Genomic DNA, 27,285 nt, shown 5'->3' with positions numbered 1-27,285 from the left:
AACATCTTTTGCAACTCTCTAATCAGAGCCCCAGTAGTGGTCGATGGCATTAGGATGACTTCCACCCACTTTGAATATGCATCGACCACTACCAGGAACATCTGCCTGTAGAATGGCCTGAAAATCCAAATGAATCCTAGCCCAGGGAGTCTTGGGGTCCTCTCACTTCCTAGGTTTTGCTGCAGGGGGAGCTGGCCTGGACTGCTGACATTCCTGACACCTAGTCACCCATTGTGCAATATTCTGATCCAAACAAGGCCATCACACGTAGCTCTGGCCCAGGGCCTTCATCTTTACTATCCAGGATGCCCCTTGTGCAGACAGTGGTGGAAAGGGAAGTTGAGGAGGAACGACCACCCTATGGCCCCACAGTAGGCACTCTTCTTGTACCGACAGTTCATGCTGCCTTTGCTTGAAGGACAGGAACTGTGGGGTAAGCTGCATCTGCGGCCAACCCCTCCTTACCCAATGTAAAACCTGAGCCAAAGTAACATCTCTAGCCAAATGGGTGGCAACATCTGTGGCTGCTGAGGGAATCAGGAGGTCCTCAATCAGTAAAACCAGTGGGTCAGGTGGTGTGCAGAAGACCGGCAAGCCAGCGATACTTCCTCTGTAAGTAGCTTTCTTTATTGCTGGGTGTGGTGTGGTCTGTGCTGTGTTCCTCCTTGAGATAGTAAAGTGCAAGCAATTAAAGTGTTGCTTTCTGTGTCTCTCCTTTGTGCAGGTTATTGGAGCAAGGTGGTGAGGTGGTGGTTCAGAAGACGCAAAAAAGGACAGTAATTTTCTTTTCTATTATTTTGTGTGCTGGTTTCATCCCAATGCAGTGCATGCAATTAAAGTGTTGCTTTCTGTGTCTCTCCTTTGTGCAATCCATTCATTGGAGTCCGTGATACTGAAGACTGGCAAGAACAGTCATCTTCCATCTGTAAGTAGCTCTTTTATTGTTTTTGTACTTATTTTAATCTTATTGTAGTTCATCCATTGGGGCAAAGAATTCAGTGATATCGTCTTGTCCACTCCCACCAGGTCACATGGGCAGCAACCCACTCCCATCCAGTCACATGGGCAGTAAGCCACTCCCATCCAGTCACATGGGTGGCAAGCCACTCCCACAAAGGAGGCTACACCCACAGAGTAGGTTCCAACAATTTTTGAAATCCACCACTGAACCGTGCCATGAGTTCAGTGCTGTTTCTGGTGGAAATAAGCACACCATTGAAGTACGGGGCAACTCCCGGCATGCTGTGGAGCAGTCGTTCCATGAGGCTCTGGAAAATGCCCGGGGCTACACTGACACGAAACTGGAGCTGCCAGCATTTAAAAGCTCCCTCGTGGGTGACAATGGTCTGCGCTTCTGCAACAGCAGCATCCACAGGGAGCTGCTGATACGGCTGGGTAAGATCCTGTTTGGCGAAAATGGAGCCCTGTTCCAACATATGAAACAGTTCTTGTACTACAGAGACAGGGTAGGGGTTGGATTGGAGACCCCTGTTTATAGTGCATTTAAAATCCCCACACAATCTAATGGAGCCATCGGATTTCAAAGGGCTCACGATGTGGGTCTCTCATTTGGAATAATCCACGGGCCCTAAAACCCCTTGGGAAATCAACTTATCCAGTTCAGTGTCCACTTTTGGACGCAGGGCCAAGGGGACCCTCCTGGGCTTGAGACAGATGGGAGTGATCTGAGGGTCCAAATTAAAACTAATGGGGGTTATAATTACCTAACGACCCATCAAAAACTGCAGCAAACTCCTTAATCAGCCCTTCAAACTGATCAAGGCCTGCTGTTGCATGCACCCCAGCGACGCTGAGGCCCAGGGCATCAAACCAGTCTAAGCCCAGTAGACTGGGGAGGTTACCCTGGATGACAATGAGGGGAAGCCTGCCCTTAAAACTTGGAGTGACCACTTGGAACCGGTCACTGCCAACTATTGGAATATAGTTCCCCGATAGTCTCGCAACTTAATAAAACAAGGTGACAGGCACTTCTTGGCTAGGAAAGGCACCAAACACTTGATAGTGGACCAATACAATAGACTTTGATGAGTCAGTGTTCACCTCCATGCGGCAGGGCTTGCCCTCAAGCTGGACGCTGAGGTAAATCTTATTCCACAATGTTGCGTTGGTCTGGCTGGTCAGCGGAATGGCCTGTCACAGTTCGCAGAGGATTGCAAAACAGTCCTCTGAGATATGGTAAGACCGTGACTTTGGCTTGTGGTAAGATGAACAGTCAGCTGGTTGACCTTGAGAAGGAGATGGTGTGCGGCACACCTTGCCAAATGTCCTTTTTCCCCTCCCACTTGTGGCAAATAGCTGATTTGAAATGACACCAGGCACGGACATGGTTCCCACCACAACCAGCACAATGGCTCTGAAGTAAATTCTTTCGTGAGCGCACTACTCAAAACCTGCTGTTTTGAGGCAGTCAACGCCAGCCTCATCGGTGTCGGACGAAGAATGTTTGTCCACCTCCCTGTGATGTATAGGCATAGTTTTGGTAGAGGAGAACACAGGAGGGGCCACGGCTTGACCCTTTTTAATCTCAGCGGAGGACTCGTTAGACATCTCAGAGGCATGAGCCTCATTTAACGCTGCTTGCAGGCTGAGCTCAGAACGGGCCAACAAACAGCGATTCAGCCTTGAATCAGTCACCCCGCACATGAATTGCTGAAGTAGGGAGTCATCTAGATTAGGAAAATCGCAGTGCAATGCCGCAACCCTGAGGGCAACCACGGACTGGTTCACTGACTCCCCCTCCTTCTGAAGCCTTTGTTAGAATGCATAGCACCTGAAAGGGACTGGACTGGTTATGGGGTGGTCAAAGCCCTGGCTGTTCCAAACATCTCATGCCCACAAGCATTCAGGAATTGGACTCTCTTTCCCTCACTAGGCAAGTTCCAAGATGGTTTGCCTCGAGGAAGCATTCGAAACGGTCAATGTATGCCTCCCAGTACTCTAACCCTGGCGCAAACGGTGCAAAATTGTTTAAAGTGGCCATTCTGAAGGAGACACGTTCTGAGGAGATTGCCTCTGTGATTAGCCGGAAGCCTTGCATTAATAAAAAAACTTTCTTGCGTGAGACAGCTCTCCTATGTTTCAGAGCATCCCACCCTCATTGCCAATATAAAGTTCGAGGGGGTGGCAATGACTGAGGCAAGGCAGGACTCAGATAACAAGGCTTTATTAGAACAGCTAATACAACAGCAATTCCAGAACCAGTAAGCTTGAACAGTTCCCACTTGACAGCAATTTATATGCAGGCAGTCCCACAGTTAGCCAATCAGAGAACGGTGACTTTCCTGCTCTGGCCACGCACGCGCCGCGACCAATAACAAGCCTCAGAGACAGAGCGACGTCTCCGAGGCTAAGACATAACATTTAGAAAAAAAAACCCAGGGGTGTTCAAACTGGAGAGCTTTAAGACTTGTGGACTTCAACTCCCAGAATTCCTCCCTTTGCTCTTCATCTTGAGGATGGGTGGATGGGTGGGGGAAGGGAACTCAAACCGGTTCTAAATGGCACTGTAGATTTGTGGAACCTCTTCTATAGAAGACGTTAGAACTGGCAGGAACCCACCCTTGTTGTGTTTGCAGACAAGGAAAAGAACCACATAGGTTAAATGGCAGCCATTTTGATTCTGTGCCAAAAAGCAGCCAATGGAAAAATCTTCAAACAACAATAGCAGTAACATGAATTTAAGCTTACATTTTTGACAATATAAATGCCTTTCAAGGTAACAGAAGAAACATGGTTATTTTTTTGTTTTTTTCTGTTTCTTACCATGTAATTTTTCAAGAGGTCCTTGGATTTAATTTGTTGTTTGAACTGTTGTAGTAATCTATTAAACTCTGGGCATTTATAAATAGGATATATTAATAACTACAACAAAAAATGAAAAAAAATCATGATTAAATAGAATAGCCTCTTCATATAATCATCTTCATGTTCATAGTCCATCTAGCTAACCTAACTGCAATTTGTATTATTAGTAAAGGAACAAGATCTCCTTTTCACATTATATATTATGTGGAGTTGTAAAGGTGTCTGCATTGTGTGTAATTCATGCTGTTTCAGAGTTCTGCTAGAAGATACATTCTGGCTCTTGGCATTAAAATAACAATAATAATCCTTTTTTTAAAAAAAAAAGTCAACTATTTTACTCCCATTTATAGAGTAGAATGTTTTAGAATTTACCTCCTCTTGGCAAAACTTTTGCCATCAACTCTTAGCTAAAGTATTTGAATTCATGTTATTTTGGAGGTTAGTTTTAATATCTGTTTTCAAGGCAGCTACATATTTACATGAATAAAATGAACTCACATGTTTTGTTAACTGAGAAATGCTTATGCTATATGTTCAAGCATGGTCAGTACCCTATTTATTGGCAGTCAGCTGGATTTCTTATGATCTTTTTATTTTAGACTTAATAGTTAAGTTTAAAAGTAATTCTGTTGCCTTAAATTTTTGATCAAAATATTATTGCCTGCTACAAGTGTGTGCATATGTGAGTCTGACTGCATGCATATACTGTCACGTATCACATATAAATGATATATGAACATAATGAATTGCTAGCTGGCAGACTTCAGCTTACCTTGGCAAAAACCAATTCTGAAGTCATTGAACTTCAGTGGATTTTTATTGATGTGTTTATTATGTAAATGTATTTGGCTGCCAATTTTGCAATCAAGTCTGGATGGTGAATGAGATAAAATTATGTATAAAAGCAAATATTTTTTAAAAAATGATAAAAACTATAGAAATACCAGATTAAAAACTCTTTAATAAATGCAGACTAAACACAGACTGAGCTCTATTAACATCCCAAAGCCAGAATAGGACAACTCAATGCAGCTAACTCACCACATGGCTTGCCATGGCTGTCTTGTCATGTCTGATTTATCATGGCTGTCTCATCATGGCCAACTCATCATAGAACAACTCACTAAGGGACAAATAAATAACTCAAGAGAAGGACAAGTGAATTGCATTCAGCTTCAAGGACTTCTAAATTGAGGAGGCTCAAACTTAAAGCAAGACAAGGCCCCTGCAATTCACTTCTCCCTCTTTAGTTATCCCACATTGAGTTGTCTCATGACAAATTGTCTTGTGGCAAATTGGCTGTAGTGAGTTGTCCCATGGCAAGTGGGCTGTGGCAAGATGGGTGGGGTGAATCAGGTGAATTGCACTCCAAATCCTTAGGAAAAAAACAAGGTTTTAAAACCTTTCAAAAGCTCAACAGGATTGAGGTAGTACAAATCTCCAGAGGAAGCTGTTCCATGGGCAATTCCATAATTGCCTCCTCTGGTAAGAGACAAAGCTACCTTTCCTTCCAGCATTCTAATTTTCTCTATATAGGAATATTCAAGGATCTGTACCTTTCTCTGAAATGGCACCAACTCACATGTTCAGCTATTCATATACTAGTCTGCATCACAGGGTACAAGGTACTATTAAAAGTCTCTCAGAGAGTTAAAATATAACATGCTTCCTTGCCTTTTCCTCTGAAAGGGGCACAGTATGAACTGGAATAGGTTGCCAATGAATGTCTGGGTTCCACTCTTCTTCCTTTAAAGGAGGAAAGAGACCAGCCAGGACTCCTTCAGCACTCATTAAGGTTCGATCATAATCTGTACTTCGAACATAAATCTAGAAAAAAAAATAAAGAGTTGAGTAGCCTGATCTTTGTAGCTTCCAATCCACATCATGTAAACCCTGCTTTTTAAAATTATATTATGCATTTGCTTATCTCCTTGTTTAATATGATTTATGGCCTGTCATCATATGTGGACATGTACATTGCTAGTGTGAATAATGTGAATTCCAGTTAAAAGACTGTGATAAATTTTGAATGAAAAATGTTTGTCTTTAAATATCATCAGTATGATATGGCAGTGTCTTATATGTGTATCCAGTCAGGGATCTCAATTCTGTCTAAATTTATATTGTTTTACATGGTTGATAACTTCAAATGAAAGCTCATAGATCTGATTCCCATACATTCTTTGTTACAAGCAATGAAAAAAACAAGGATTTGGAAGAGTGATAAAAATACAGGTGAGACTCAAAAAATTAGAATATCATGCAAAAGTTCATTTATTTCAGTAATGCAACTTAAAAGGTGAAACTAATATATGAGATAGACTCATTACATGCAAAGCAAGATAGTTCAAGCCGTGATTTGTCATAATTGTGATGATTATGGCTTATAGCTCATGAAAACCCCAAATCCACAATCTCAGAAAATTAGAATGTTACATGCAATCAATAAAAAAAGGATTGTACATAGAACAATATCGGACCTCTGAAAAGTAATAAGCATGCACATGTACTCAGTACTTGGTTTGGGCCCTTTTTGCAGCAATTACTGCCTCAATGTGGAAGCTATCAACCTGTGGCACTGCTGAGGTATTATGGAAGACCAGGATACTTCAATAGTGGCCTTCAGCTCTTCTGCATTGTTTGGTCTCATGTCTCTCATCTTTCTCTTGGCAATGCCCCATAGATTATCTATGGGGTTCAGGTCAGGTGATTTTGCTGGTCAATCAAGCACAGCAATCCCACTGTCATTGAGCCAGATTTTGGTGCTTTTGGCAGTGTGGGCAAGTGCCAAGTCCTGCTGGAAAATGAAGTCAGCATCCCCATGAAGCTCATCTGCGGAAGGAAGCATGAAGTGCTCCAAAATCTCCTGGTAGATGGTTGCATTGATCCTGGACTTAATGAAGCACAGTGGACCAACACCAGCAGATGACATGGCTCCCCAAATCAACTCAGACTGTGGAAACTTCACACTGGACTTCAAGCATCTTGCAGTGTGTGTCTCTCCATTCTTCTTCCATATTCTGGGTCCTTGGTTTCCAAATGAGATGCAAAAGCTGATCTCATCAAAAAAGAGGACCACTGAACAACAGACCAGGTCTGTTTTTTTTTAGCCCAGGTAAGACGCTTCTGTTGTTGTTTGTTGTTCAGGAGCAGCTTGACAAGAGGAATATGACATTTGAAGCCCATGTCCAGGATCCATCTATGTGTGGTGGCTCTTGATGCACTGACTCCAGCCTCAGTCCACTCCTTGCGAAAGTCCCCAACACTTTTGAATGGCAATCCTTTTCTTGACAATCCTCTCCAGGCTGCGGTCATTCCTGCTGCTTGTGCACCATTTTCTTCCACACTTTTCCCTTCCACATAACTTTCTATTAATGTGATTTGATACAGCACTTTGGGAATATCCAACTTTTTTTGCAATTACCTTTTGAGGCTTTCCCTCCTTATGGAGGGTGTCAATGATGATTTTCTGAAATGATGACAACTGTCAGGTCAGCAGTCTTTCCCATGATTGTGATTCCTACTGAACCAGACTGAGAGACCATTTATAGGCTCAGGAACCCCTTGCAGGTGTTATGGCATAATTAGCTGATTAGAGTAGGACACTTTGAGCCTAGTATATTGCACCTTTTGACAATAGTCTAATTTTCTGAGATTGTGGATTTGGGGTTTTCATGAGCTGTAAGCCATAATCATCACAATTATGACAAATCACAGCTTGAACTAACTTGCTTTTCATGTAATGAGTCTATCTCGTATATTAGTTTCACTTTTTAAGTTGCATTACTGAAATAAATGAACTTTTGCACGATATTCTAATTTTTTGAGTTTCACCTGTACATTCCTCTCTCCTCCGTCTCTCTCTCTCTCTCTCTCTCTCTCTCTCTCTCTCTCTCTCTCTCTCTCTCTCTCTGTGTGTGTGTGTGTGTGTGTGTATGTTTCTATCCCAAGAAATTTCAAGAAAATTGTATAATGTTTCCTGAAATAAAATTGAGAGATGGGGAGAAAGATACAGAGAAAGGGTAAGAAAAAAAAATGACCGTAGGGCTTCTTTGTTCTTTCCTGCCATCGGACTAATTACCATTGGAATAGAAAAGAAGTAACAAGAAATAAGAAACAACCTTATCACAGGAAAAATGTCTGCATCTCTTAGGAATTACAATTTCATACACACACACACACACACACACACACACACACACACACACACAAACAAAACTATTAGACTGATGTTGGACATTCCATCTATCAAATGCAGTCTATTTCAGCTTTGTAATTGTTAGACCTGTCCACTGTATATGATAAGTATCCATATATGAGCTAACTGGCCTTCAGTTCATTCCAAATAAAGTGTTATTACTGGATATATAAGAAATAAAGAAGTTTATTTCCTATTCTTACCTCTTTTGGCTTGTATCCAGAAATTAAGAAGTTCTTATATCTATCTTTTAACCACTTCCCAAGGTTGTATGCCTGCTGTATTCCAATCTGTGTTAGGAATAATATAATATGTAGTTAAATATTTTGAAACAGTCAATAAACTTTTTGACGTTCCACTAAATTAAAAGATCTATTAAATCCTAAAAAAGTTATGCTCTTATTTTGACCTAGGCTTCCTGGTACAGTAAAAAGCACATGCTTAGTCCCAAAACCCCTTTTTTATTTCAAAGGGTGTGACTTATGTTCATTCACAGTCCGTAATGAGTCCCAAATAGTAAAGAATCCTATACTGGGCTGCCAAAGTCCTTCAGGATAAGGCTGATAAGCACCCACCTTTATCTTCCTTGACATGCTGCCAAAGACTTAATTGGCAATTAGCTTGGCAAGGCCACACAGAGCAAAGAGTCAAAACAAAGCTTCAGAAGATAAACTGACCAGCACGAACCAAGTTGCTTCCTGCAAAGACTCATGTGCCTCCACCTGTATTCTGGACCCGTGTCCCTCCTGGCTGGTTGCCAACAGCAGGGAGGTGACACATGGCTGGATCCAGGCGGTTGTGACCGCCTCCCTTCGGGAGGGGCACTTCCCCGCCGCACTTAAGACGGCGGTGGTGAGACCCCTCCTGAAGAAACCATCCTTGGATCCAGCCATTTTAAACAACTATCATCCTGTCTCCAACCTCCCCTTTATTGGGAAGGTTGTTGAGAAGGTGGTGGCCTTCCAGCTTCAACGGGCCTTGGAGGAAGCTAGTTATCTTGACCCCTTCCAGTCCGGCTTCAGATCTGGTCACAGCACTGAAACCGCTTTGGTCACATTGACTGATGATCTCTGGAGGGCCAGAGATGGAGGCCATGCGTCCATCCTGGTTCTCCTTGACCTCTCAGTGGCTTTCGATACCATCAACCATGGTATCCTTCTGCGACGACTGCGGGAGGTGGGGGTGGGAGGCACTGTTTTACAGTGGTTCTCCTCCTACCTCTCGGACAGGTCGCAGTCGGTGTTGGTCGGGGGGCAGAGATCGTCCCTGAGGCCCCTAACATACGGGGTGCCGCAGGGTTCGGTCTTATCCCCCCTACTATTTAACATTTACATGAAACCGCTGGGCGAGATCATCCGGAGGCACGGGATAAAATACCATCAATATGCGGACGATACACAACTGTATCTGTCCGCCCCGTGCCAACTCAGTGAAGCGGTGGATGTGATGAACCGGGGTCTTGAGGCCATTAAGAACTGGATGAGCGCTAACAAACTGGTACTCAACCCGGACAAGACCGAGTGGCTGTTGTGTTTCCCTCCCAACAATTTGGCCGATATTCCAACACTCAGGCTGGGGGGTCAAATTTTATACCCCTCAGATAGGGTCCGTAATCTAGGAGTCCTCCTGGATCCACAGCTGACTTTTGACCATCAGTTGTCGGCTGTGACCAGGGGGGCATTTGCCCAGGTTTGCCTGGTCCGCCAGTTACGGCCCTACCTGAACCGGGAGGCTCTCGCAACAGTCACTCAAGCCCTTGTGATCTCTAGGCTGGAATACTGCAATGGGCTCTACATGGGGTTGCCCTTGAAGTGCATCCGGCGACTGCAGTTAGTCCAGAATGCAGCCGCGCGAGTGATAGTGGGCGCACCGCGGTTCGCCCACATTACACCCATCCTCCACGAGCTGCACTGGCTACCTGTCGATCTCCGGGTGCGCTTCAGGGTATTGATGACCACCTTTAAAGCACTCCATGGTAGTGGATCTGGGTACTTGAGAGACCGCCTTCTGCCGATTACCTCCCTTCGACCGATTAGATCGCACAGATTGGGCCTCCGGATTCCATCTGCCAGTCAATGTCGACTGGCGACTACACGGAGGAGAGCCTTTTCTGTTGCAGCTCCGACCCTGTGGAACGATCTCCCCGTTGAGATTCGTACCCTCACCACCATCCAGACCTTCCGCACGGCCCTTAAGACCTGGCTCTCCCAGCAGGCCTGGGGATAAGTTCTTAAATTACCCGCCCGAGTGTTGACTGTCGAATGCAAGTTGTGTTTTATTATTTTATTTTGTTCACTCATTGTCTGTCTTATTATTGCACCCCCTTCCCTGTGATTGTAAGCCGCCCTGAGTCCCCTCAGGGAGAAGGGCGGCCTATAAATCTTAATAAAATGAAAAAATGATAAAAATGATGTGCCTTTGCTCCTCCTTTATGTCTTATGGGAGGAGCCAATCACCTCCAAGCCTTACTCCTGAGTCGTTCCTTCTGTCTTCACCGCTTTTGCCTTCTGGCAGCTCTGCACATGTGCGCACTGGGAACAGAGGGAGCCTGTTCCTCTGCCTCTCTGCTGTCCAACTCTGGAGGTTCCGGAGGCAGCACATAACTCACAGACGGTTCTGGCCTTCTCTCTGCCTCCAATGCAGAGTCCTCGTCTGAGCTTTCCTCAAACTCCAGGACTGACCCATGTTCCTCCCCAACCTCCTCATTGTTTGACTCTACTGCCAGCTCCACAGGCCATTGGTGGACCACAACAGCTGTGAAGTTTGGATGAGATATTTCTCTAAGTCAATAAATGTTGAATATTTGAGCATAGCCTTGGACAAAGGAAGCTATGGAAAATGGAATTAAACTATATAATGCTGTATTTGGGTTAATGAACATGTTTTAAGAATATCTATCAAACCTTAGTCAGTTGTCCATATCCCTGTGGCCAGGCATCATCTTTGATTGTATTTTTGGGAAAAGTTGAAAGAGGAGATCTGTCACCATGCCGATAAAGCTGATAAAAGTGTTTGGAGACAATATTAATTGTTAGAGGAACTTGAATTTGATAGAAAGCATCAGAGGTTGGTTGCTGCTGGTTCAGTCTGGAGGCTCCACCCCCTCACCTGGACACTTCTGTGCATGCGTGTATGGGAGTGCACCCGAACCTGTAGCAAAAAAATTAGTAACCCACCTCTGCAAAGCATGTTATTATAATTAAATACCAGAACTTGCAATGAAATTTCTGAATCAGTAATGTAGTCCTTTCCAGTCTCTCTCTAAAGTAATATGGATGAAACATTGAAAATAAGTAACAAAATTATTTCCTCCATTTAGTAAGATCAAATATTTCAGAATCTCCTTGATTATTGTTTGATTAGATTTGGACATCCATCTGTTTGATTCATTGTCTTTCATTTGCATAAAATGTTATGGCATCCAAGAAATTGGTGGATTTCTGTGTAAGAATAAAAAACACCAACAGAATATTTGCAGCTCAGGGTTGCACTGTTGGGTCCTAGGTGCAAGCCACTAACATATAAAAAAGGAGCAAACCCCACTCCATTTAAGTATTGATGATGTTACCTAGTTGGGTAATGAAGCAGTCGTAGGAAAACCACCAAGCTCAGAGAGCACCAAGGACCCCATAGTCAAAAACTCCCAACAATCACTGATCCACACAGTCATTTTTTAAAATGAGATATCTCACATGGTTACTAAGATTTCAGGGAAGGACACCAAAATCCCACAAAATTTGGTGGTAGCACAGCATTTTGCCCCTGTATTGAATGTAATTCCTCCCCCTCCAAAAAAATAACTTTAGAGACTGGCATTGGTACAGCATCTATGCAGGCATTGGAAAAAATATTCAGATGCTGTGATGTATCTATATCAGGGGGCGGCAACCTTAAACACTTAAAGAGCCATTTGGACCCATTTTCCACAGAAAAGAAAACACTGGGAGCCACAAAACCATTCCTGTGCCTGACTATTTCCTGAGCACCCACAAAACTAGCATATGTATTTGAATTAAAGTTCTGTTTTCTTCTGAAACTTTTCTTTTCTTGGGTTTATCCATGGTTGGCTTACTGGGGATAGAAAAGCTCAATAAATAGCTTGCTGGAGGGTGTCACACATTGGTGGTTGTGAAACATATTTTGAGCAAAAGGAAGCCGCAGCAGAGGGATGAAAGAACCACATGCGGCTCCAGAGCCATGGGTTGCTGATCCCTGGTCTATATCTTCAGAGAACAGAATAATGCAAGCAACAATATTTTTTGTGATACACTATGTGACCAAAAGTTCGAGTTTGAAGAAGGAGAATTAAAAGAATATTGATATCTTGAATTTTGGTATTTGAGATGACAAATATTGTGAACATCCAAGAAAACACATAAATAGTTCCTGAACAATTCAATCTGAGTTTTCACTTGTGATACAAATGATCAGAATCAAGTTATCTTACTATGCAAAGATCTACGTCTCTGCAAAATTTTCATTAATTTTGAGATGTATGGAAAGAACTGACTAGTATCAACATTGGACTCTATTAAAGTGATGATGAGCTAGAGACATATCATCATGGAAAAAAAATCTGTCTATGTAATCACTAAAAGTTAACTTAATTGCACAATCAATCAATAGATTATCAATCAATCAAGATTTCCACAAGATACAGTTCATGTGCTCAGTTCCCAAAAGACTGTGATTGGCCTTATCTTCATATATTCAAGTGATGGAAAGAAGATAATCTTCTTAATTAGCCTTTCCTGATGAGTTGACCTTTAGATGTGTTGGATAACATTTAACACTCATAGCAAAAGACAATCTTGGAAAAGATTGTTGGAGATATAAATGCTATTACTGTTGTCAGTTTTATATGTTGAAATCAGATCAAAATTCTAGAATTCAGTCATATTCTTTAGATTCAGGGACTAGGATAAAAAAAATTAAAAAAATAGATTTAAAAATGGTTTTCTTTTGTTTTTGGATATTTTTTTTAATCTCTGCAGCCTTTTTCTAAATATCATTTCTCTGGCTGTTGGTTCCTAACGTTGATATACATGAAACATAACTGTCCAATATATCATTACCAGGCAATCAAAATCTAAATGTGGGATCTAGAAAAAAGGCATAGTTAAATTGCAAAGGACACACAGTCAGCAAGGAGAAGGAAACTTGTACTTACAATTACATTAAATTTCATTTGCCTTCCTGTTGCATAGTGGAAAAACAGACTAAAGAAGCCCAAACTATGGAAAATAAACACTAGATTCATCATGCAAGTGTTTGATAGTAGCACAAAAAAGCTTTTGGGGAAACAGTGGGCAAGGAAATCCTGTGCTTTTTAAAAAGCAGAGAAAGGGGTGGAGACTCTATGGATATTTCATCTTGAAAACCTTTTTTCCCCTTGTATTTTCCTTTTCTCATTAAGATATAGAGATTTTCTTCTAAATCCGCATCTATGATTAGGACATAGATTTTGAGGCCAAAAGCTTCTGGATTACTTATTCCAAATCATTCTCCCTATCAATCTATTGGCTCTCCAGGGAGCTTACATTTCAATGGGAAATGAATTTGTCTTTGCTTTATAAAGAGGAAACACAGGAGTATAGAATCCCACTGTACATTTCATATTAAAATCTAATTTGGCAACAGTCTTTTGATTTTTTTTTCTCATTTAGCTTTGTAAGAAGAAAAGGCTAAGACTTCACTTTTGAGGCTGCCTCTAGTTTGTGTCCATATTTTTCCTAGAACTTTTTACTCAGTAGGATGTACTGATAGAAAATAACAAATTATTTATCATATTGTTGTAAACCTCACTTAATAAAGGTGTATTCAGCAAACTTCCAATGGGATTAAATCTATGTAATTGCTTGATGGCACATAATCAGTGCAAAGACTTCCATTTGGCTGGATTTATTTAGAAATATTAAAGCAGTTGTGAGCCAGCCTATGCTCACTACATTTGAGTACACTTTTTCACAGCAATAATCCATGGATCCTACCCAGTGACTTAAATGTACAAGTGACTGGGCTCAGCTTCAATTCTATTTCCACCCTGCATCCCAGATTGCACACATTCACAACAGATAAGGTTGCAATCATCATAGCAGACAACAAAAATGTTCTTCCAGGCACATCTTTGTTTTTTATGGAACAAATGTTCTCTATTTCCCAGCACCAATCATCCTCCCTAAAAGAGTTGGATTATGATGAATCTCCTTGTAATGGTTGGATAGCCCATTAGTATCCCACAGTTAATATACATGCTTCTGCATATTGCTGCCTGATGCTTCTAAGCATTAGGTCAACTGTGGGAGAAAAATCATTGTTTCTACTATAGGTTACTTTATTCTATTATACTTTACTTAGCTGACTCTTAAATATTAACCTGGCTCATAATATACTATATCTTACACTGACAAAGACCAATCAGCTCTGTGTAGTTTACAGGAATGTGCATATTCATTTATAACTTCATTTTAGTTTTTACAGGAATTCCATGTGAGTCAGTGGAAGCAAAACAATGAGAGGAGTTGGAGTCCCTGAAAGACAAAATAATTTAATGATGATTTCAACATTTGGTTTCATAGGTATGTCTACTTCATTAATAAGGTTCTATAGGAGTTAAAGACTGCAAAAATTACTTTGGGAAGTGAGACACAACACTCTTAATATAAATCTACAGGTATTTCTCAATTTATAAGAGCCAAGGTGGCGCAGTGGTTAAATGCAGCACTGCAGGCTACTGCTAGATCAGCAGTTCAGCGGTTCAAATCTCACTGGCTCAGGGTTGACTCAGCCTTCCATCCTTCCGAGGTGGGTAAAATGAGGACCCAGATTGTTGGGGGCAATATGCTGACTCTCTGTAAACCGCTTAGAGAGGGCTGAAAGCCCTATGAAGCGGTATATAAGTCTACTGCTATTGCTATTGCTATTATAACTGCTCATTTAACAATGGCTCAAAATTACAATGGCTTCAGGAAAAGTATTTATAAGATTTATATAGGGACCCATTTCACACAAGTGACTCTGGCTCACCAAATTAAAACAAACAATCCCAGCAAACATAAGAACCTGGTGCCCAAGGATAAACTATTAATTCCACCAACATGAACAGTAGCCTAGTTTATATAATGCCCTGACTCAAATGCCTGGGAAACTATCAGACTGTCAGTATTTTGCAAAAGTCTCAGAGACTTTTTGTCTCCCGCTTTAATTCTAATGCGGTAGTAAGCCTCCCTTAAATCCAGCTTTGACATTGTTTCCCCTTTAGCATGTCTATCATGAGGAGGGGGAGATACATGTTCTTCACACTGATCATATTTAAGTTTCTAAAATCCACACAGAGACATTTAGAGCCATCTTTTTCTCTCTCTAAATAACACTGGGGCTGCGATTTTTGGTTGGGCTGGCTCAATGAAACCCCTTGCTAGGTTTTTCTCAATGAATGTCCTCAGTTCTTTCAGCTCCCACAGGAACATGCTATACATCTTGAGTTTAGGGAGTTTGGCACCGGGTAGAATTTCTATCACACAGTCAATGGAACTGTGTGTGGGGGGGGGGGGAGCTCATCAGAGGCTTTTTTGCTAAAAACTTCAGCCAAATCTTTGTATTCTTTGGGTATGCCCTGGGTTGCCATAGTGTAAGTAGGCATTGCTGTTTCTTGGGGCTCTGCCCCCTCAGTTTCTTTGTGTGAATTCTCAGCAAAAGTCACATAATCTGAACTCTTATGGTACCTTGCTTCCAATTAATTTGGGGGTTCCATTTTTTTAAGCCATGCAAGACCCAAAACTAGTGGCCATCCCATGCCAGGCACTACTATACATGTAAGTATTTCTTCGCTCCGATGCCTATCTGGAGAGGCTCAGTGGCAAATGAAGCTGGCTCCCCCCCCTGCTATTGACCCATATAATTGGCAAAAAGCATTACATTAATCCTCAACTTTCATACCAGGGTTGGGCTGATCAAACAGCAGGTGCACTCTGAGTCCACTAAAGCAGAGATTTTTATTCCCCTCTCCCAGTTGTGGATAAACAGTCTAAGGGGGAGAGTAAGCGGCTTAATTGGTTTGCTTACCAGTGGTTCATTCTCTGGATCGCTTCCGGATGAGTATGTTTCCTCCTGCTGAGAAGCTGGGGTTTCCTCCTCAAAGAGGGGAGGGAATGGAGATTCTACAATCTCCCTGCTCCTCAGGGCCGTTTCCTTTCTGCGCTGGCCAGGTTTCATAGGTTTTCCCCCAATGGGCACTCTGGTTTCCTAGCCGGTGCTTGAAAACGGCATTCTGCAGCTCGATGTCCCTCCTTTCCACACTTGAAACAGGTTGAGGGTTTCGGAGAAGATGACATTTGCAGATTGAAAGGTTCTTGCTTCCATTGGGGTGGGGATTTCTTCTATACTCACCCTGCTCGGTACTTATTCCTGGCCATGTCAATTGCCTCTTCAGCAGTGAGATACCACTCATGTAGGTGGTTCGGTGCATCTCAGGCCATGCAGGCATTGTAGAGGTCATCACTCAGCCCATCCTTGAACCAGCTTACCAGGATATCCTCTGGCCAGTTCACATGTCACGCCAGGTCTCGGAATTCTTTGGTATATTCTGCCACTGGCGGCGTCACTGCTTCACAACTTTAATGCGATTGCGTGGTTTGTGGTTTGCGAAAGGCTCCTCGAAATGTTGTTGCAGAGCCATCATGAAATGGTTGAAGTCCCACAGTTCTGGTGCATTGGCATCATGTAGGGTCACCAATCATCTGGCAATGGCTCATTCCAGGGCTAGGGTAACTACTCGCCCTCGGGATCCTTGGGTTTGAAAATCACACCCTTATTCTTGCATGTAGGTGAGCACATGTACCACAAAGAATCCCAAGTTTTTCAGGTTCCGATCAAACTTCACCCCAAGGAGGAAGTTTTTCTTTCTAATTGCAGGTTTCGGTGTTGATTGGGAGCAGCCCCCAATCCATGCACCAACTGGGGAGCGGGTTTGCTGGGTTCCCTGCTTTTGTTGCTGTGCCATACGCTTGATCAGCAGGGCCCAGAGGAGGGTTACTCCCCCTGCCATCATCCATGGCTGCTGAAGTTCCAAAGCCTTTTGGTTGCCGTTCTGGCTCCCCCCGGATGTTGAGATTTTCCAAAATTTCCATCACCGACTAGGTTACATGTCTCTTCAGACAATCCTCTATCAGCGAGGCTTCATTTAGCTCCTCTAGGTTAGAGGGGGCTTCTAGCTCCAATTTCCACCCCAATATTTGGTTACCATGGAGAAGGTGACTCCTCTGGTCCTCCCATCCCAGCTGTCTTTTGTCCTAATGCCGATTGACCAGAGGGGATTTTTGGGGTCCTCCAGGTTCACCTCATCCTGTCTGACAGGCTACATGGAGGAGGCCTCCAGTTGGGGGGTGTTTGATATCTCCTCCATTCAGCTTCCCCTTGTTCACTGTTGTGCTTGGACATAGTTTGCAGGGTCCCCTCGGTAGAGCAAATATTGCTTCTCTGGGTTGACCGTTTTGCAGAGATGTTGCTTTATGTAAGGGCTCCTCTCCTAACTTAAGAAAGTGAAGACTCTTGAAATGGAGTATTTCAAAAGGAACATTTTATAAAGAAGAATGGAAACCATTAAAGGCAAAGCAACATCTGAATCCCCTTAGGCAATGCAAGTAGAATTAAAGCAGTAGAGACCCCTCCCATTTGTTAGAATGCAGATTCTAGCCAATATACAAGTGTGAAGATGTTTCCTTTATCAACAGCCCTGAGAGCCAAATAAACATACATTCCCATGGCTATCTTCCATTAGACTGTAAAATGAAATGTCCCAGATAGTCATAATAAACATTCCCCCCAAAGGTGATTGGAACTCAGGCATTTTGGCTCCAGGAAACCAGTTGTAAAATATCAGTTGTCATAGGCACTGCTAAAAATTGACTCCAAGGCCCCCGTCCTCCCAGTTGAAAGGCAGTATCTGAAAGTTGGCAAGACCATGTGGTCATCGGATCAGTCTAGTTCCCCTGTTACCTCTGATACTAAGAAAGGACTTACATAAATATCACGTATCAAGAAAATATTAATGAATAAAGAGCATGTGCTATTTTTAAAATATTGTTCTAAATTTGAGTGTGAAGTTCCCAAGTGATGACCTCGAGACAAAGTTAAAAAAAACCCCATTCATTTATTAGGATCAACATCTTGGCATGATCTCCTGTGGAGCCGAAACTGAATTCCACTTAATGGTATCTGAACTTTACCCCTATGTCCTCTCCCCTCTGCCTGAAGTCATAAATCACATTCCTCAACAAGATGTTATGGCAGATTATGGACATGTGCGTTCACTTGCCAGCTGCAAGAATATGATACTTGACTGGCCAAAAGTATGCATGGAATTCTCCTCCCTTCTCGAGTTGATAGTAGTCATGGAAATGTTACATGTTGACACTGAGCTTCTGTGAATGAAAAAAATATATTTGATTATAGAACTTATTCTTCAAGTAATCTTATATTTGAAAATTTTCCTAAATTATAATGGACTCTTGGACACAATTATTTCATATTTTTACTTGGAAATTACAGGATTATAGGTACATAAGCACTAAATTGCAACAGAGAATTATAGATAACATGAAGTTTAAGAATAGCAAGTAATATTCCAGAATAACAATTAAAATAATTGATTTGCAGCATGATCACTGAGGAAAAAACTAGAAGACAAAATGTTCCATTATTTTAATAGAACAGATATGTTCTATTCATGGAAAATTAAACATTGTTGAGGTGATTATTTGCATAGTACTGAAACGATAATCACAAAATCTAAATTACATATAATCTTACCTGAATACTAAACAGTCTGTTCACAAAGTTAGTAAGAGATTGGATATGTTACTGTAAACATTACAATATGTTCCCATTTGTGTGCACATAAACTCATCAGGAAACTAAGGAGAATGATGAAAACTCACAAAGAATATGGATATAATTTGGAAGCCATGGTTTTATACTAAAGGTTGGGTTAAGCCACAGTTCTCTGGGCCAACAGCAAATTGAAATCTAAAGCAAATATGAAAATATTAAGGGTATATTAAGGGCATAAGTGATCTTCTTTTGATGTAAGATCGTACAATTGTAAGGCATTTGGGGGCATGTATCTGCATAGCCACCTGCCCACTCTGTCCCACAGTCTGTCTTTGCTTACCCCCAGCTGTGCTGGGGCAGGTGTGGCACGTTGCATTTAGTGGCCAGATTGCAAGTCTTCCCCCTTTATGAGCATGCTGCCTCCACCTGTTTCTGATACTTCCACCATGACGCGAGTTGAGGTAGGTGGCGGGGCAGGGGTGGTGCTACATCATGGCCCTTGTGCACTTGGGCCCCACCATCCAACTTTGTCCTTTAGCTATGTCACACTTGTGAGGCTCCCACCTGCTGCCCCACCTGCAACAAACCAGTGAATGGGAAGAGTGGGGAACCCCATCCCCAAAAGGCGGCCAGGATTCTTCTCCCTGCTCCATCCCTCTGCCTCTGTCTGCTGCTTGGAGGGCTGGCCTGATGGTTGCGGCACTCAGACAATCTGTAGTGCACGGTCTGCGCAGCCCTAAAGTGCACCAGCCAAAAGGCTGGCAGGCTGTGGCTGCTGCCAGTCACTGATAGCCCCTGTGTACTAACAGCTCCTGTGCTGGCTCTCCTTCCCGAGGACTGATGATATTATCTGGGGCTTATTTATGGGGGTAGGAGTTTATTATGAGCATGCTAGGGCTTATTTTCCAGTTGGGGGTTATTTTTGACGAAACATGATAGGTATGATGCTTCAACGAAGTTTAGAAAGAAGTCAAAGTCATAAACAAATTTCAGACCATTTGTGTAAGGCCATTAAAGCTCATCAAGATTAGGCCATCAAAGCCCATCAGGATTTTGGGTTTTTTTTATCCACAGAAATGAATGTCATCGGTGTTCATTTAGATGGAGTTTAAATGTATTTCTGCCATCCATCCATCCAATTTATAAGCCCATCCATCTCACAAAACTATAACTCTGGGAAGCGTGCAATACAGTAATAAATATATATTTATTTATTTTTTAAATTACAATCCATAAAAAATTAAAATTGTAGTGAAAGACTAAGAGAGGATAAACAGAGTCAACACAATGGAATTGCCTCAGTTATCCAGTCTTTCTTTATGTTTCCCTCATGCCAATGACATAACCAGGTTTTGAGAGTCATCCAGAATGTTCTCAATTGTTACAGATTGACATCTTTGTATTTAGTTCTCTTTCCACTTCTTTGAATGTGCATATGGCCTCTATAAGAAAGTCAAGGAATATGCAGTGAGACTTGGATCTTCTGTGCAGATAAGATGGCTAATCTTTGAGAGATATTCAAAATTCTTCACTTTTTGTTAAGTACATGTCATAAAACGAGAAACACTAAAAATAGAGATGCAAACATGCAACCACAATTCTGCTTTGAATCAAAAGTTTTAGTATTTCATGATTAGTTCAACATGAAAAAATGTCAGAGATTTACATCAATATTTCAGTAAGATTGTACTTACATGGTTTCGGCTTGCAACATGAGTCAGAGATAGCAGCTATGTCCAGTGAGGAGCAGCTACCATCAATGGGCCTGACATGATCACAAGCCTTCATTTTTATACCTTTTTTCACATATCTTCTGTTCCCCTGGAATATTACCAGAGTAACTTCTTCTTGCAGAGCCGTCCTTCATTTACCGTATTTTAATGTGCCCATCTGAGATTTCCTACCCTCTGCAACTTTGATGTCCCAGACAGTCTATGTTTAAAAAAAAAATCACAAAATTATACTGATTATACTGCATTTTATAAGGCTTTCAAAATGAGGATTACAATTTTCATTTATCTGCAAATTTCAAGCAAGTCCTAATATGCCAACTTATAGGTCTCTAATAAGAATATAGGCTTACAGGAGCATAGATATAGAATCAAAGAATATACGTAGAGGAGTCTTTTTCTCACAACAATATTCTGTAGATACAATATTGATACCCTATGCGTTACAAGTCATTTGAAAAACAGGTAGTCTTTGTTCAATGACCACTCTACAATTCAAACTTACAATATTACTGAATCATGGGACTCACAATTTTAGTTGGCTGTTGCAGCATCCCCACAGTAATGTAATCATAATTTGGCTACTTGGCAAATGGCTTGCAATTACAGTAGTCAACGTGTCTTGCAGTTACATGATTGCTATTTGCAACCTTCACTGCCCTGCTTCTAACAAGCAAAGTCAGAGGGGAAGAGAGCAGGAGATAACAAATGGTGATCAGGTGATAGCAGAGTATTGTGACAGTGTAGGATTTGCCTAAAAAAGACAACTCAAACTGTCATAACTATTATTGTAAGTCAGTGTAATCACATGACTTTGCACTTTATGACTTAGCAATGGAGCTGCCAGTCCCAATTACTATCTTCAACTGAGAACTATCTATATAACATAATCTTTGCCTTTGTTATACTAGGTGATATCAATGTTGTGAGCATTTAACTTTCATTAAACTACCCCAAAACCAAAATCAAACCAAATAAAGAAATAATCCCAAGGAATAAGAAAAGAAAGATAAAAATGTTTAAACTAAGCCTGGAAATTAACAAATCTCTCTCTCTCTCTCTCTCTCTCTCTCTCTCTCTCTCTCTCTCTCTCTCTCTCTCTCTCTCTCTCTCTCTCTCTCTCTCTCTCTCTCTCTCTCTCTCTCTCTCTCTCTCTCTCTCTCTCTCTCTCTCTCTCTCTCTCTCTCACACACACACACACACACACACACACACACACACACACACACACACACACACCACCACCACCACCACCACCACCACCACCACCACCACCACCACCACCACCACCACCACCTACAGAATGGCACGAAGTGGCCTAGTAGGAAGCCTGCAGTTACATTGACTAGATACGCCTATTTGGCAGCTGTGGAAAAATGGTAATGCAAATAGGGCAGGAAGCAATCCCAAGGCCTATGGAATCTAGCAGGGCAGAAAGCAGGCCCAAGGACTCTGGGAGCTGGCAGGGTGTGAAGCAGGTTCAAAGCCTCAGGGCCCAGATCAGTTTTGTACACATTGGTAGGCCAAGGTGGTGGCTGAGTTGAGGAGAAAGATAGGCAGATCAGTGCTGTTTTAGCATCCCTGCAATGGATCGTGAGGGTGGGCAGATTGCCAATCACTTGAATTTTCATCATATGATTGTGGGGATGCTGCAGCAGCCATAACTTTGAGTACAGGTTGTATATCCATTTAGCACCATAATTTTGTATTTTCACTGAGCAAATGGTTATAATAGTCCATATAGTCATGATTTCTCACTTCTTGATTGTACTGTAATCTAGTAACTTTAAAAATGCTTCATCATTCTTTTCATCAGATATAGTACTCAAACTTTAGGCAGATGCAATTCAATTATATCTAAGGAAACACATCTTTGTTTTGCTTTTATTTCACTAATGGTGCAGTCAACCAAAGACCTGGTCGCTCAAGTTCTTATACAAGTTGTATGGGGTTTTGAATCATGAGTCACAGTCCACAAATGTTGAACATACCTTAAAAGTACCTGAACTTTTAAATAATTATATACATTCCAGAATAACAGATTTGTTAAGTCCAGAGATTTTTGCAAGAAATATCCCAGGAAATCTGCAGGTGTTTGCAGCAGTGTCTGAAAGGTAAAACTATAATACTTAGTAATCTGCATATACAAACAAATGCTCAGGGACAAGTCATCTTTGTGCCTTAGTTGACATTTATTTTGCCTGTTTAAAAACTGATATTCTGCACAAGATACTGTAAAGGGAGTTTTGGAATCTGGGAGAATAGACCAAAGGATGGCAAATGAGGAATATATGGACATTTCAGCCTTATCTCTTACGCAAAGCCTCAGACCATTTAAAGATTAAGATGTTACCTAGTTTGGTAAGTAAACATCAGGGGGCCAAGTTGCAAGCTCGGAGGACAAATATCTGCCTAAAGCATAACTTTCTTTACATATATTTATCTGTTTACAGATGTAATACATATATACATACATACAATGGTGTAGGGTCTCCTGCTTGAAGAGGGGGTTGGACTAGAAACCATCCAAGATCCCTTCCAACTCTCTTATTTTGTTATATTTTGTTTTGTGGCACAAGGCTTCAGTTTTTAAAAAACTTCTGTGCTATGCTGCTACTTTATTGTATTTAATAAAAGTCTCCGTAGCACCTTGATGACCATCTCTGCCATGGAAGTCGTCATGAGCACTAGCCATTTCAAGTAGGTGTCCACAACTACAAGGAAAGTTTGCCTGTGTGCGGGGCCGGCAAAGTCGGGTGCCTTGGGCCTCTCCCATTCACGTGTGGGTGCCTCTGGGTCAGCTGGTCAGGATTCCTTGCACACTGTGCAGGTTGCTACCCACTCTGCGATCTCCCCATCCATGTTAGGCCATCACATGGGCAATCCACGGATGTCCTACATGCAAGGCATCTAATACTGCAACTCTCAGTTTGGGTGGAACAATCATCCAGTCTCCCCACAGTAAACATCCTCTCAATACAGATAATTCATTTTGTTTTGCAATAAATGCAAAACAACCACCCCAACCGCCCCCTTGGGCCACACCCTCCATACCCAGTTTAAAACTTAAGAGATTGTTCTTTCTCTCACTGAGTGATGGGCGACCTTGTTAGACAATACCGGGCTAGCCTCAAGGCAGTCAATGACCAAAACCAACATCTCAGGGGTTGGATCATCCAAAAGTTCAGGCAATGAGGACCTCCTGAGGGCATCAGCATGGCCCAGAGTCTTACCTGGCAGATGAATGAGGCGATAGCTGTAGGCCATGAGGAAAACAGTCCAGTGGGTCATTCACAGTGAGAGTGATGCAGGTGTGAGACAATCCCCAGCCAAGAGCCCCAACAGTGATTTATGGTCAGTGACAAGTTCAAAATTGCAGCCATACATGTCCTCATGAAACCACTTGACCCCTGCCACTGCAGCCAGTGCTTCTCTGTCCAACTGACTGTAGTTTTTCTCAATGGAAGACAGTGTCCTCAAATAGTAAGCAATGAGGGCTTTAGTCCCGTTGGGCATGTGATGGCTGACGACTGTCTCGACGCCAAAGGGCGGCACATCACAGGTCAACACCAATGGTAGGGTCTGGTTTTATTGTACCGGGAATGTGTCTGCTGATAGCAGCTGCTTGACAGCGGCAAATGCTGTGGCTTCAACTCTTCCCTAGGTCCACTTGGCATTCTTGCCAAGGAGCCGGTGCAGTGGTTTGGCTACTGTTGCTTTCTGTTGCAAGAAAATGCTACAAAAGTTGAGGTGTCTGAGGAACGCCTGCAGCTCAGTCTGATTGAAAGGGGGCATCCTGGATAGCCTTAATTTTAGCATTTGTTGGGTAAATTCCAGAGCCATCTACCAAATATCCCAGGAATTCAACCCTTGTACTGTAATTTGACATTTTCCTTTTTTCAAACGGAGGCCCTTTTCTCTAATTCTTGCCAAAACCATTAGCAAACATTTGAAAAGTTGCTCCTTATTTGCAGAGGATATTAACATGTCTCTGTCTAATAAGGGACAAGTCCTGGTATCCCCTGCAAAAGCTGTTCCATTATGCTTTGGAACAGTCCAGGGGCAATGTTAACACAGAATTGAAATCTAGTACATTTGAATGCACCCCTATGCATCATAATGGTTTGGGCCTCTGCTGTGGTGCCATCTACTAGCAATTGCTAGTATGGCTGTACCAGATCTAATTTGGCAAATAATTTCCCGGGCCTAGGGAATGTAGTAAATGCTGGATGATTGGCACCGTTTATGTGCTCTGTTGGAGAGATTTATTTAGGATGCACTTATAGTCTGCTCAGATGTGGACAGACCCATCAGGCTTTACTGGGGTCACAATAGGGGTCTCCCAGTATGCAAGGTCAACTGGCTCCAGAATCCCCTGGCCAATTAGTTTGTCCAATTCTTGGTCAATTTTAGGTGGGAGGGCAAAAGGGACCCTCTGGGGCTTCAATTGAATGGGGGCAATTTTGGGGTCAAGATTAAATGCCACAGGAGTCCCCACATACTTGCCAAGGCTGCCGCTGAAGACATCATCAAACTCTCAGAGCAACTCTTTGGTGCTGTCATCCTGTATAGCGTTGATGCTGGTTACCCCCATGCCCATGGATTTGAACCAGTCCAAGCCGAGCAGGCTTGGAAGGGAGCCACTGATTACTGTCAATAGGAGTAGTTCATCAAAACTCTTGAATTGGACACAGAATGTGCCCTGACCTAGGACAGCAATGTGATTCCCCTGGTAATCGCTGAACCGCAATTCTTGGTGCTTCAGCTTGTGTTTCTTGAGACTTGGAATGACCTTTTTGAACATGGCCCAGGATACGATGGTCAGGGATGACCTGGTATCAATGACCCAGTATCGATCTTCAGCGACCCCTCGATGTGTATGGTGTGACTCACAGCTTCTTGTCCTTGGAGTGCTGGCTTGCCAGATTTTTGTCTGGAATGCGCCGGTTGATTCCGCTCTCTCTTGCTTCCATCGGGGCTTCCAAAACTCTTGTCTGTGTGGTCTTGGTTTTCCCAGCTGGCTGACTGAGCTCTTGGGTTATTGAGAGGATGGGGGTTCCCCTCTGCAGATTCAGGCCAGATGTCCTCTACGGTCACAGCATTGACCAATGGTGTCCCTGAAATGGCAGGCTGATGTCTGATGGTTTCCTCCATAGCCAGAGCAAGGCGGGAAACGACTTTCAAAATCATGCACCATTTTTTCTTCTTGAATTGCATGCAGCAAACCTCATCCTTGCTGTCAGACAAGAGTTTTTACGGATGCCTATTGGAAAACCGAAAGAGGGTTCTATTCCTGAGCTACTGTGGGCTAGAGGTGCTCTATCCGAACACTGGTCCAGACAATCACTTAGTCGGCATTACAAAATATGCTGAAAATGCACTATGTGCCGAAGCCTTTAAATAAACATCTCTAAAATCCTGATGCCTCCCCCACCCATGACATATAATTCTTACTTTACTCAAAAAGTGAACTCTACTCATGCAGAAGAAGCCTAAAACACCATTCACTTTGTTTAAACAAGGTTCAAATTGCCCCCATTGAAAATCAAATTGCCCTCCTGTGGGGTGTGGGCCTCATGTTGGGGTACAAAACTTGACATGATCTTGATATTATTCCTCTGTTGATGCAGCCTAGGACTCCATTGGTTTTTTTAGCCATGGAGTTGGACAAAAACACCCTCCAAAGTTCCTTCCAAATCTGTTATTCTGTATTCCATAATGGGTAGTTGATACAAATATTTAACTTGGTATATGTAAGATATATGTTTATAGGTAGGACTACAATATTTGGACTATAAAAACCAGGATAACCATTAGAGGGCAGCAAAAAAGATCTAAACAAACAGTATTCCACAGAAAAGTTAAGAATATGCAAAGCAACCAATAGTTTAGAACACTTATAAACAGTATTAATTTGCAGCATAACCAGGATTATAGGACAATAGTATATCTGTGACCTTCAAGTCAAGTTTGACTGGAGATTGCCTAAACAAGTCCCTGAAGTTTTCTTGACAAGATTTTCAAATGTGGTTTGCCATTGCCTCCTTTCTAGGGCTGAGAGTGGATGACTAGTCTAAGGTTACTCAGTTTGTTTCATCTTTAAGGCAGAACTAAAATTCACAGTCACCAGATTTCTAACATGGAACTTTAACCATTATATTCTCTTATAGAACAAAATATTATTATCTTAATACATTTAGTAGACTAAATTTATTGAAAACTGAATATTCTGGCAATTAGTTATGCACTATTGCAATAACAGTTAGAACAGCATAAAATCAGTTACATAAAGTTTTTGTTGAATATTGAACAGTGTCTTCATGAAATTACTGTATGTTACCATTAGAATTACTACATCTTCTCAATTCCATGCACACAAACTCATAAGGAAATTATGGATAAAATGGAAACTAGTTAACATGTTACTTGACTTGAAAGATAAGGTTTCACATTGAGCAATCATTTGTTTAAGCTCCGTATCACTATTTACATTCCCATTAAGCTTAATAGGGCAATGTTAATGGGCATAAGGCAGTAGTTGAGATGTAGACGATGAGTAGATCAGCTGCTCTTTGAAGCATGCACGTACAAGATTATTGTAAAGAAAAACTCAATTAGCTCAGACATATAGCCTAGTATCCTATTTCTCACTATGATTAATGTTCTAAGAGTGCAAAACCAAAGTAGTGATATGTTCTAGTC

At 42.1% G+C, this 27,285-nt stretch overlaps 1 protein-coding gene across 1 annotated transcript in view; it reads right to left on the bottom strand.

Moving 5' to 3' along the window:
• Window positions 1–13,298, bottom strand: part of LOC106550725 (prostatic acid phosphatase-like) — a 40,791-nt gene extending 27,493 nt beyond the window's left edge. The window contains exons 1-5 of the mRNA XM_087714389.1: window positions 13,194–13,298; window positions 10,927–11,022; window positions 8,227–8,313; window positions 5,500–5,652; window positions 3,784–3,882 (exon numbers count right to left, since the gene is read on the bottom strand). Coding sequence (XP_087570515.1) covers window positions 3,784–3,882; window positions 5,500–5,652; window positions 8,227–8,313; window positions 10,927–11,022; window positions 13,194–13,286 — 528 coding nt within the window. The 5' untranslated portion in view covers window positions 13,287–13,298. The remainder of the gene's footprint in view (window positions 1–3,783; window positions 3,883–5,499; window positions 5,653–8,226; window positions 8,314–10,926; window positions 11,023–13,193) is intronic.
• Between the last annotated feature and the right edge of the window lie 13,987 nt (window positions 13,299–27,285).

Source organism: Thamnophis sirtalis, unplaced genomic scaffold (assembly GCF_051295495.1).
Source record: "Thamnophis sirtalis isolate CommonGarterSnake01/CBP01778 unplaced genomic scaffold, rThaSir2_p1.2 scaffold_4, whole genome shotgun sequence".
NCBI lineage: Eukaryota > Metazoa > Chordata > Lepidosauria > Squamata > Natricidae > Thamnophis > Thamnophis sirtalis.
Note: the sequence above shows the minus strand (reverse complement) of the source record. Positions and strands in the feature narration are given on the sequence as shown.